Consider the following 12,086-nt stretch of genomic DNA (forward strand, 5'->3'; position numbering starts at 1 on the left):
TTATATGGAAAAAACAAATTAATTTCGCTGAAACAAAGATGAAATTAAGATTTTTGCGAAATTAAGGTGTGTCCGAACATAGTATTAAATTAAGGTATTTAATACATCTACTTACTATTTGTCACTTCGTTTAGTAAGCTAATAATTAGTAAAAATTATAGCAGTTATTGCAGTTTTTTTTATATATTAAAATAACTGATTAATTAACGTCGTTTGGTTTTGGCTTAGTAGTTAAGCATAGTATTAACATCCATATCACACAAAAAATTGTCATAAAAGTATATATTAAAAAATATTTTGCAATGGTACAAAATTATATAGAGTTTTATGTAAATTTTTCGTGAGAAAAAGATGTTTGTATTATATTAAAATATCTTGTTAATATTTAAAAATTTAATTTAATTATTTTTATTTATTTATTACATTATATATATCTATTTTTAATTAATATTTTATTTGGAAAAATATTTTTTTTTCTAAAATCAATGTCAAATTAAAGAAATTTCGTCTAGATTTCATAAAATAAGCTAAAACTATTGCTTAACAAAATATACGGTCGATTACAATAATTTGAATTTAGGTCAATGTAAGTAATACTTGGTTGATTTTTTGGTCAAATAGTGTTTAAATATATACCAAGGTAAAAATATCGACCTTAAATTTGAATTTTGATTTTTTTATTGGAGTAAAAATAACAAATTTTTCTAATTTTAATATTAATTTGGCAAAACTTGCCACCAGCCTTTAACTGACAATTATAAATTTGGGGAATACACATCTAATTACATCTGATTTTCATCTTTCATTCAAAAAGCAACAGTTGATAAGTAATTCATTGGAAATGTCAAGTCAAGAGGATAAAGCTTTTTGGAAGGAAAGCTTAGGACATCTGATTCATGCATAGGTATTAACTATGTACAAATAGTTTTCACTGCACTCGGTCATTAGTTGAGTTCTAGTGCAAAGATTTTAGATTTAAAATTATTATTATTGTAACTTAGTATAAATTTAATTATAATTAATAAAAAATAGTTTTTAATTGTCTTAATATAATAATTTAATAAAAATATCGACAAATGATACGTGAAAAGTGCAACAAAAATCAACGCGAACCAGATTAAAAACATTTTATTTATGAAATTTTTTTTTGTTTTCCCCAAATAAAATAATATTATAACATTAAATGCTTAACACCTATAAAGAGTTAAAAATATTTAAAATAGTTTTATGAAAAGGTGCGTTTAAATATAACAAAAATTAAGTTTTATATTTAAATATGGAAAATATACACAAAAAAAAGTATTACGAAAAATCAATAATGGCATAATCCGTGTATATAAAACGACTCTGTGGTTCGAGTGCTATTAAAATACGTTATTATTGTTCTGAAAAATGAAAAGCTTTTTCTCTACCTTCCAATTTGTTAGGTGCCAATTTGTGCATTGTTTGTTTTTATTATATACGCGCATAATAATATTATGGATATATTTACATTTATGTACATTGATACATACCATATACATATAGTTAATTTGTATATATTTATAGAAAAATGAAAATTAGATAACGTGTAAAGCCAGAAATCACAGTATTAAATTTTAATTAATTGTATATATCTTTTAGAGTTTTACATAAATCGATAAACATAAAGTACATCAACAAGTATTGGGAACGTGTGATCGATTATCGATAAGTTGTCGTTGAAGTAAAATGATAGTTATTTCTGGTGTGGATAATTACTATTTAAATGGTAAGTTCGAAATATAATAGCAACTGTCATTTAATATTTTTAAATTTGTTCAAAAAAAAAAGAAAAAACATGTCACGCTTACGTTTACATTACGAAGTTTGTATTTGGAGCAACTGTACGGTAGCGCATACATATTTGTATATACTCGCATATGTGTAATTGCGGTAGTTAAATAGGTTAATGTCCTTGTAACCTACAAAACTTTTCATTTAATAAAAATTGAAGTTTTATGATACGTACTGTAGTTTTATATAAGAAATAGTTTCATTTAATTCAAATGGTAAAAAACTACATATATTACAAGAACAAAATATTTATTAAAAAATTTATTTATATTAAATTTCTGTAACTCGTTTATTTGGGATAAACTGTTATTCTATTTACATGCAAAATAAAATTTTACACATTAAGTTTTTTCCAAATAAAAACATTTTAATTATATTTTATTCTTATTATTTAAGTATTGTCTTCAAGAACAACTAGTCACTAATCTCTAATGTATAAAATGCTATATAATACCCTAAAATTAAAGTAAAGTGTAAGAATATCTGTTGAGCTAAAGAATTAAGTCCTGTAATTTTAAATAAATAGAGCAAGATATCAATCAATTTGATAAATAGTAGCGTTTTTAGTACAAGTTGTTAGTAATTATGTTTCTGTTATTTTCATTGCATAGTGTAAAATAAGAAGGTTAAAAACGTTAACAGACAGCAGACATGTTTAACACTTAAGTTTATTTGAGGGGCTGTCTATTGTTCGCCATTGACAGGAACAGATGATAATCACTTGGTGCCAAGTCTAGACTATAAGATTATACTATTATATTTGATATAAATAAGATGAATAATGGTAATTTTTTATGGTTTGGATTGATAATTAGTGGATGAAAGTTCTTCGACCATTGTTAATAAGAGTGCAACGGAAATAAATTTAATTAGCATTTAAGTTAATTAACATATTATAACTTTTTGTGATAGGTTAATAGGAGTTGGACTAATATTTTTTTAACAGCCTGGTCCAGAGGGACATACTTCAAAATAATTAATTAATAATTAATTCACAGGAGGAATTCAAAAGTATCTAAAATAATATCGATTCTTGTGACATATAACACTGTAAGTCGTCATTAACGTGTTTAATGACGACTTTAACGTGTTGTTTGATTTAAACACGTTTATAAAAAATGAAGATAATTTTGTTTTGATGGTATAGTTCATATAATAATTTTGGTATATAGCTTTGCAATATGTGTTATTTCTAAAATTGATTAAAATGCATCTATTTGCCAATTTTCATTAATTTAGCATAAAAATTGAGAAACTATTTGGCATTAATGCAGATGCAATGCAGATGGATACAGATAAAACTATTTAATTAATGGAGTTATTTAAGAGTATATGTCCCATAAGGAATCTTCGATATTTTGTACATAGCATTACAAGCATTTTGTTAAACTAAATTCTACTTAATCTTCTCAAACTAATAATAAAGTGTTGGGTACACTGTATGTGCATGGTAACAGTATTAAGGTTCCTTTCCTAATATTTATATTACTATACTTAACAAAAAACTCAATAATATATACATATGTGCATATCTACATATGATAAATATTTGTAAAACTTTGTAGTGCGGTGTTAGTAATACTTCACCCCACTTGCAGAACAATTAAGAACTGCGTGTTGGTCTCGTTCATTAAACTCGACTATATTGGGCTGGGAAAATCGCTATTTTATTTATTGTGGTAAGAGTTGACATTGAAGTATTTTTCCATGACAGGTATTAAAACGTACTCATACCTATAAAAAATTTATGTTTTTTTTCTCTATTTATTAATGCAACAACTTTCGTTTAAAGCTATTTAATCAATATTTCGTATTAATTTATTTAACTACAAGCGCCAGGTATTAAGAAATGTATTACAGGCAGCACGCAAAAAATGTTCTAGTCCCTTTGTTCCAGGTAACTATTGCTTTCGTTAAATTAAAATTTTAATTATTTTTTTTTCAAATGAAAATAGCTGAAATTAACTATGAAGTACATAACAAATAATAAAATGTATTAATTTTGACATTAAAAATCAAAAAAAATATTTTTAATTTAAACTTATTAACGGGGTTGTATTGACCCTGTCTTTTCCCTTCACGATGTTCTGGTGTTTCATGATGTGCAGTTTCAATTTCATTTCAGTTTTAATATATATAACTACCTCTGTTTTTATATAATTACCTCTGTTTTAGTCACATTCTCTGTGAGTGTCCAGCCTTGATCTGGGCTAGAAGGAAGTCACTGGGTCGAGAACTACTCTTCCCTTTTGACATTAGGTGGTCCTCAACGACCGATATTCTGATTTTCATTCGGACGGAGGAATGTCTTCTGTTCAGTTAGAGTCCGTTGTAGCACAAAAGATCAATCATGGTCACAGTGCTCCACTCCGTTGGGAGCTAGTATCCCGTTTATTCCTATTCTTATTCCTACCTCTGTTTTTATTTAGACTAATTCTCTCAATTTTTAAATGTTCAATACGTTGCTCATCAACTATATTTTTCATTAATGTTTAACAAGCTTTATAATTGAATTTGTTTTGTGGTGGTGCTTTTGTTTTATTAATAAGAAACCGAAAATAAAAATAATCACATTTCTTTTTAAAACATAAAACCAACCTATAATTCATATTTATTGAAATTTTATTGAAACAAGTCGAATGGTTTCTCATTGTATAACATTTATTGACAGTTATATACTTTGGTAAAGTTGATGAATAGACAGAATTTGATGATATTCTGACGAACAGAAACAGAGATATTATGGCATTCCTTCGGAATCTATAACAAATGTTGAACACTGTAAATAATTCTTGGCCGTCTGTCATCCTGTGTAAATCAAACACAATTTTTTGTTAGGCCAAAAGTGGAGTCGATATGCGATAAATTAATGTTTCTCAGGTGCACAATGGGTTTTTGTAAAGAATTTACAAACAATTCTGATGGAATTTAGATTCCATGATCTAAATGATGCTGATTTAAATTGGACACTATATTATTCATATTCTTACTGCAGAAAGAATGCTATGCAGAGGCATGTAATTTCTAATAGATGACCTACCTTTATCCTTTATCTACCTTTGAAAAGTCCTGTTTGTGCTTTCTTGTATATAGATAAATAATAAAACTTATGTCATAAGTGAATTATTGGTTTGTTAAGCTGCTGTTGTAGCCCAACTTTTCATAAAGCCTAAGAGGTAAGAGGTAAGTAAACTTGAACTACGTGGTTTATACCTAAGGTTATAAAGTTGAATGAGAATGAAAGCGGATGAATGATGCGGATGAATAATGAGGCAGAATGAGCATGTGTTTTGGAATGCGATGATATTAGGTTTCCAGCCTATATTAGGGCTTAGAAATCTTCCTACTTCAGTGTAAGGTCTTTTATTGGTAGTCTTCTGCTCGTAATGTGTTTCTTAGTGTAGTGGTTAATGTGTTGTCCAATACTACACCTATAATTTTTTTTGAGTTGTATTTAAAATAAATTGTATAATTTGAACAGTGTGAATCTATGTTTTCATTATTATTTGTATAACTAATAATATATACAATTAGATATATGGTTATAATACGAGTATACTTCTTCAAATACTTAAAAAACGAGATTTTAGAGGTCTAAGGGAATTATTTTTCTGTTTATCTAAGGTATCAAACGCTAAAACAATCTTGCGTACTTCTAGAATATACTCGATTTACGAAATCCATAATTTGGTCGATTAGTAGACTTATAAAGTAGTAGACTTATTATAAAACTGCTTTAAGTTTTTTAAAGAAATTAGTACCTAACTCGTAACTGATTTACTTGTTGTAATAAAGAAACCAAAGCCAAACCATTATCCGCAACTAGATTTCTTGTCATAGTAGTTCGGAGAAGTAGATTTATTATACTTTATCTGTATTTTCTTTGCAGCGAGCAGAAGGCTGTTGGATTGGTGATTCAAATCCAACAATAAGTTTTCATTTAAATACAACTGCATATTTATAGGGGCCAAATATTTAATTTCCCATATGCAAATAATAAACAGAAAATTATTAATGGGGGAGAAGGAGAACACTTTTTTAAATAAATAATAGCAGTGTTCTTAAGAGAAGTGGAAAACATTAATATATTCGTATAGTATATTATGTCATAAAATTTATAAAGACTAAAATTTGATTTAACTTTCACTTGTAATTTAAAGGTAAACTTATTAAGTTAAGAACATAACGACATTGGTTTTCAGCGACATGCAATTACATAAATTAATCTATAAATTGAGTATCAAAAAACTGAAACGCATTTAACTATAAATTGGGTGGACGTCATTACTTATAAGATTAGATTACGTCATTAATTTCGTTTTATGAAAATGACTTCGTATTGGAAATTCCCATAGGTTCAACGCAATTGTTAATTGTTCAAATAAATTTAGTTGCCCACTGGACATTCGAACGACAAGTTAATTTTTCTTTTTTTTTGACGGAGCGATTGAAGGTTATGTTTGATAGCGTAGACAAAAGTAGGCATATATTAAATTATATATACTCGCATATATGTCACGAACGATTTACATATTAAAATTATAAATTTCTTCTTTTTTGTTTAGGAACCGTTGAGATTACAACAGTTTTAGGTGCATTCTTTGGAGTTATTGCTTTGATGTTTTTATTTTTTTTGTATGTTAATCGTAAATGGTGTTTTCATGCACGTCATGGTTTAAATTGTTGCAACGAAAAAAATTTCCCATCCAAATATGTACAAAAAATATGTAAGTATAAATATTTTATAGAATAATTTTTCTAAACTATACGTTATATATGTATATGACAATTAAAGCACGCAAACGACGTTATGAAAATACCAGCTCTGATTCAGAAGAAGATATTTTGCGACGTCTTCGCCTACAACAGCAACGTAACAATAATTTAAAGGCCAACGGGCAGTTTACTAGTTACGGAATAAATCAATTTAGTCCATTATCACATAATTATAGTTATAATCAAAGTGAGTTGCAACGAGTCACTGTTACACCGCGTGAGTCATCCAGAGATGATCCATTAGCTATAGCAGAACGTGGCAAAGTTGGAATTCCATCATCACATAGTGAATGCAGTTCAAATGATTCCGTCGAGGCATCCATTGATAGTCATACGGGTCTTTTAATATCAGATAAGAGAGGTGAATATCGTAATAGTTTCCATAAATATAAATAATAGATCTATTACATTTTAGAGATCTTAAATAAAGATCATAATTATAACATATTATTAGATACCACATTGAATAATGCGTATTAAATAATTTTTGTATGGTTTTAATTTGTTAGATCGACAGATAATTGGTTCAAATAAAACTACAGATGGAAGTGCTGCCTCATCTCTCAAAGAATCACGCATTGAAACAAAAGCAGATGTTATTAAGCCCATCAAACTGCAAAAACTCTCAACAAGTTCCCAGAGACAGGATAGTTTAGATGATGTACCCGATTTGCAAACTAATAATAACCATATTAACAACAACAATAATAATGAAGATGTACGTACTGTTTTTTAAATTAATCTATAATCTTACTTTCTGACGGTCTAAAAATGTATACATTTCAAAATGTAGTTCACTCTATTTAATAACTTAATTAAGTTAGTTTCTTCATAAACTTTTATGTTATCTTAACAGGTATATTTGTGAAAATGTAAATAAGTAATATTTCATCACTATTTGAATATCCACTTCTGTTTACCATTAAATATATGCAAAAATATAATATATTTATGTGGACCTAGAAATGCTCTATTTTTTTTTTTTGTTTCATATTACTATCATTTTAAATATTTAAAAAATAAAATTTATAGATTCTATAAAGTTCAATAATTATTTTTATTTTGAATAACTTTTAATATATTATATATAATATATTTTCCAATAGGAACCTTTATTTGATACCAGTGACCTACGTTCTGTGAAATCTGATGAGGTCTCCGTACAAAATCAGTGTTACGGCAAAAGTGGTAGCATTGAAATCTCCCTATTGTATGATGCACCCATGCGAAAGATGACAGTGCATGTATTGCAAGCCAGAGGGCTACCAAACTTTGGTAATATTCAACAAACTCACACACAGGTAAGATACTTTCTTATAAAAAAAATTTTTATAAAGAATTAAACTATAGAATAATCACATTGTTTCATTATAGGTGAGATTGCTAATGTTGCCAAGCAAGAAACAGAAGCATAAGACTAAAATACGTTCAGGAGAAAATCCACAATATATGGAAAGTTTTCTCCTGCATCGTGTTAATCCCGAAGAAGTTAATGGTATGGGTTTGCGTGTACGTGTCTATGGTTGCGAGCGTTTGAGAAAAGAACGTCTTGTGGGTGAGGCATACGTTAGTTTTGCAACAATCGATTTAGAATTAGAAACCAATTTATGGTTACCTTTGGAGCCACGTAACACATCATCTGTAAATATATTTATCATAAATTTTATATAAATATTTATTAAATTGAAATATCGGTTTCAGATAATGGGTTCAACAAGTGATTTATTAAGTTTAGCAAGGTCCGAAAGTGCCGGCTCAACCACTTCAATGCAACATGGAGGTGTTTCAGAGCTATTATTAGGTTTAGGTTATAATGGTATAACGGGTCGTTTAACTGTTGAAATTGTTAAGGGCAGCCAATTTCGCTGTTTGTCATTAAGTAAAGCACCCGATACATATGTGAAATTGTGTTTGGTTAGTAGTATAGGACAAGAGATTTCCCGAGCAAAAACATCAACTAGAAGAGGACAGCCGAATCCCTTATTTAAAGAAACATTTGTGTTTCAGGTAAGTACAACTTATTGAAGAATTTGATTAAAATTTAAAATAAATAAAAAAAGAACTTAAATGATATAGCTTTAGATGCGAATTAGATATGCTAGTTATATTAAGTAAATAAATTAATAAAAATTTTTTTAAACTTCTTAAAAATATAAAAATAGGTGGCACTCTTTCAATTGAATGATGTTACGCTTATGGTCTCAGTATATGCGAAACGAAATATGAAGAAAAATGAAATGGTCGGTTGGTTTAGTCTTGGGCTAAACTCATCTGGACCAGAAGAAGTTGCGCATTGGATGGATGTGCGTGAATTGCCAAAGGGGGAGCTCCTAATGCGTTGGCATGTTTTGGTGGATTCCTGATTCGAACAGTTAGGACACTCTTCTCGACGTGGAAGTGGCCTAAGCTTATTGGGTTTCACGTCGAAAGAAAAGTCCAAAACAAAAAAGCCTAAAGAGGAGAGCAATGCTGAAAAAGACGCTGTTGCTGTCAATATTGAGGCTGGCCTTGAGCCCGGTTTGGAGCTAGACTTTGTTTGAGAATTAAATAAAGTCATTTTGTTGTTTTTGTAAACTTTTTTATTATTTACTCCACCGAGAGTAGATATATAGAAAAAAAAAATTTGGAAGCAAATATTTTGCATTAACGATTGTTTGAAATAAACAAAATTTAAGCAATTGTAAAATTAATAAAATAATTTAAAAATTAAATGTCACTATTTAAAAAATTACGCACATAATTTTATATTTAAATATTAATAATAAAAACAAATAATATATGTATACAAATAATATATGTATATTAAAAAAAATTATTTTTAATGAGTTATGTATACTCATATTGAAACTTTTGAATTTTTTATACTATGAAAATGTTGCTACAGCAGATATTATTATATTATAATATGTAATAAATATAAAAATTAAAATATATGAAAATTATTTTTATTAAATTAAATTAAATTAAATTAAATTGATAATTTAAAAATACTTTGTGATACAAGCAAGATAAAAAACAAAATTATTTTAATTACATTAAATATATAAGAAAGTTTATATGAATTTACAAGTTTCATTGTAATAAACATTAATTTAAAAAACACTACTTTTTATCATATCAAATATTCAAAAATTCAAAAAAATATATATGTAATTCTGTACTACATTAACTATTTTAATACAATCCATATTCGAAAAGCTGACTTCTTAAAGAGGCCTGAGAGAAGCTTCATTGGAAGAAGTAAATTGAATTCTAAATTAGCAAAACCTATTCAAAAATGTATTGATGTGGCTTTTGACATGGAATCTGCTATATGTTTAGTGTGAGATTAACTACCTTAAAAGGCTTCAAGAAATTCGTCACATTTCTTGAAATATAATATGCATATATACCCATATTATTTAGAGGCGATGTGGTACTGCGATTATCGGGTCTACTACGCCCCTTATAAAGCATAATATAACATACTGAATGTTTTTAAAATTGGAAGCCATTATTTTGTAGAATTTTAGAAAAATATTTGAAAAATTGATTTTTTGTTATCGAAATCTTTTGAGAGCATATCTTTATATCTAACCGAAGGAAAACTGCATTGATCTATGTCAGATTGATATGTTCTCTTGTCATAACCGAACTTTATTCGATAGAAATAGCACTATGAAAGATTAATAAATAATTGATATGATATTAATCAGAATTTAAAACAAAAAGAAAATTCTTTGAAATACTCTTAAATCGATAACCGTTTATTAAATAAAATTTCTGATATTAATCGATAACATATTTTAATAATATAAACAAATTATCGATAGTTTGTAAACCTTAAAATTTAACTATATAAAATTAGTTGATCATATACATTATCTATATGATAGCATTCCAAATTTTTTAATCTATAAAGTGTTAATCGCTTTATCAATATACCTATACCTGATGATAGATATATACATATATGAAACGGAAAGTATTTTTGAAATACAATTTTATAAATTTTTTAAAACATAATGGCTTTTGATATAAATGAGGTATTTTTAAAATACAATAATTTGTTACATGTGTATTAAAAAATTTTAAAAATTTAATTTCACACTATTAAAAAGAATATAGATAGAGTATAAATCTTATATATGTTTGAATTTTGGGAACTGAAAAAATAAATTAGTAAAAGTAAAATAAATTGAAATTTATTAATTATCTTATTAAAAATAAAAACCTAAAGTTTTAAAAAGTTTTTTCGTGTTAGCATTATTAACACCCATAAAATACTTTATATATAAATACTTAAAAAATACTTAAAAAATATTTCTTCTACGAAAAGATATTAAAAATATTAATTTATTTTTTTATAAATAAAAAATGCATCAAAACAAAAATCATATATACATTAAAATATTTATCTCAAATTAAAAATAAATAAATTAGTTTAAATTTTTTACATTAAACAAAAAAGACTAAAAGTTAATTAAAATAATTTTAAATTATAAAAATTGATAATATATTGTTTATTTATAAATAAAAACTCATTAAATTGTGAATAATTTATATAATAAAATATTTTGAATATAACAAAAATTATGGCAAAATAAAAAGCGGCAATTATTAATAGTGATTTGATACAAGTGTTCATTCATATATAGTATATTCATATATATAAAAATTTTTTAATTTTTGTTTGAAGTATATGATATATCTGAGAGTGTAAAATAGGTTGGATCTAACAAACATTAAAACACACTATTTTATATATTTTATATTTTATTTACCAGCTATTTCTCAAGTGAATTGAAATATTGAAATATCTTATTTACAAGTACAGCAAAATATATATAAAAAAAAAATTAATAAAATAAAATGAACGATTATATATATATAAAAGTAGTCATAATAACAGTCATTTTTTATACTTTTTTTTAATAATTTCATATATACTATAAAAATATATTATTTAACAAAATACAGCATTATTAAATACTATTTAGTAATCAAAAATTATTAAACAAAATATAGACCCCAAATCACTTATTTGGGGTAATTTGTAACTGGTGGCTAATAGTGGACCACTGATTCACCCCCTGAAGCGACTATACGCGCTGTTCATAATAATAACTTCTAAAGTAATTTCTATCTGGTAGAATACCGTTAACTTATATATGAGAACTAGAACCTACTTGTATAGTTAAAAGTGGTATTATGTACCATATATATTTTAATATAAATCCAATCATTTTAAATAGAGATAACGGAGATATAATAGAGAGACAAATAGAGATATAAACACGGTTGCCACTTATGGTACTTTAGTACCAAAATTGGTACTTTTTTTTTTTTTTTTCGTTTGGTACTCATGTTCAAAAACTGGTACATTTTTGACGACCCAACTTTATTGTGGATATTTCCAATTAATTTTTTTTATAAATGCAACTTTGCACTATTTTATATTTTGTTCATTTATAACACTATAAAAAACACAGAACGAGAAAACAAAAAGGTCCAAA

At 26.4% G+C, this 12,086-nt stretch overlaps 1 protein-coding gene across 1 annotated transcript; it reads left to right on the top strand.

The window, feature by feature from the left end:
• Positions 1 to 1,642: 1,642 nt before the first annotated feature.
• On the top strand, positions 1,643 to 9,193 carry LOC119681492 (synaptotagmin-14-like). Its single transcript, XM_038094702.1, has 8 exons — positions 1,643 to 1,750; positions 6,381 to 6,548; positions 6,611 to 6,952; positions 7,101 to 7,309; positions 7,698 to 7,892; positions 7,966 to 8,232; positions 8,293 to 8,598; positions 8,754 to 9,193. The coding sequence occupies exons 1-8, from the start codon at positions 1,711 to 1,713 to the stop codon at positions 8,952 to 8,954; spliced, it is 1,728 nt and encodes a 575-aa protein (XP_037950630.1). The 5' UTR covers positions 1,643 to 1,710; the 3' UTR covers positions 8,955 to 9,193.
• The last annotated feature ends 2,893 nt before the right edge of the window (positions 9,194 to 12,086 follow it).

This window comes from Teleopsis dalmanni, chromosome 2 (genome assembly GCF_002237135.1).
Source record: "Teleopsis dalmanni isolate 2A chromosome 2, ASM223713v2, whole genome shotgun sequence".
Lineage (NCBI taxonomy): Eukaryota > Metazoa > Arthropoda > Insecta > Diptera > Diopsidae > Teleopsis > Teleopsis dalmanni.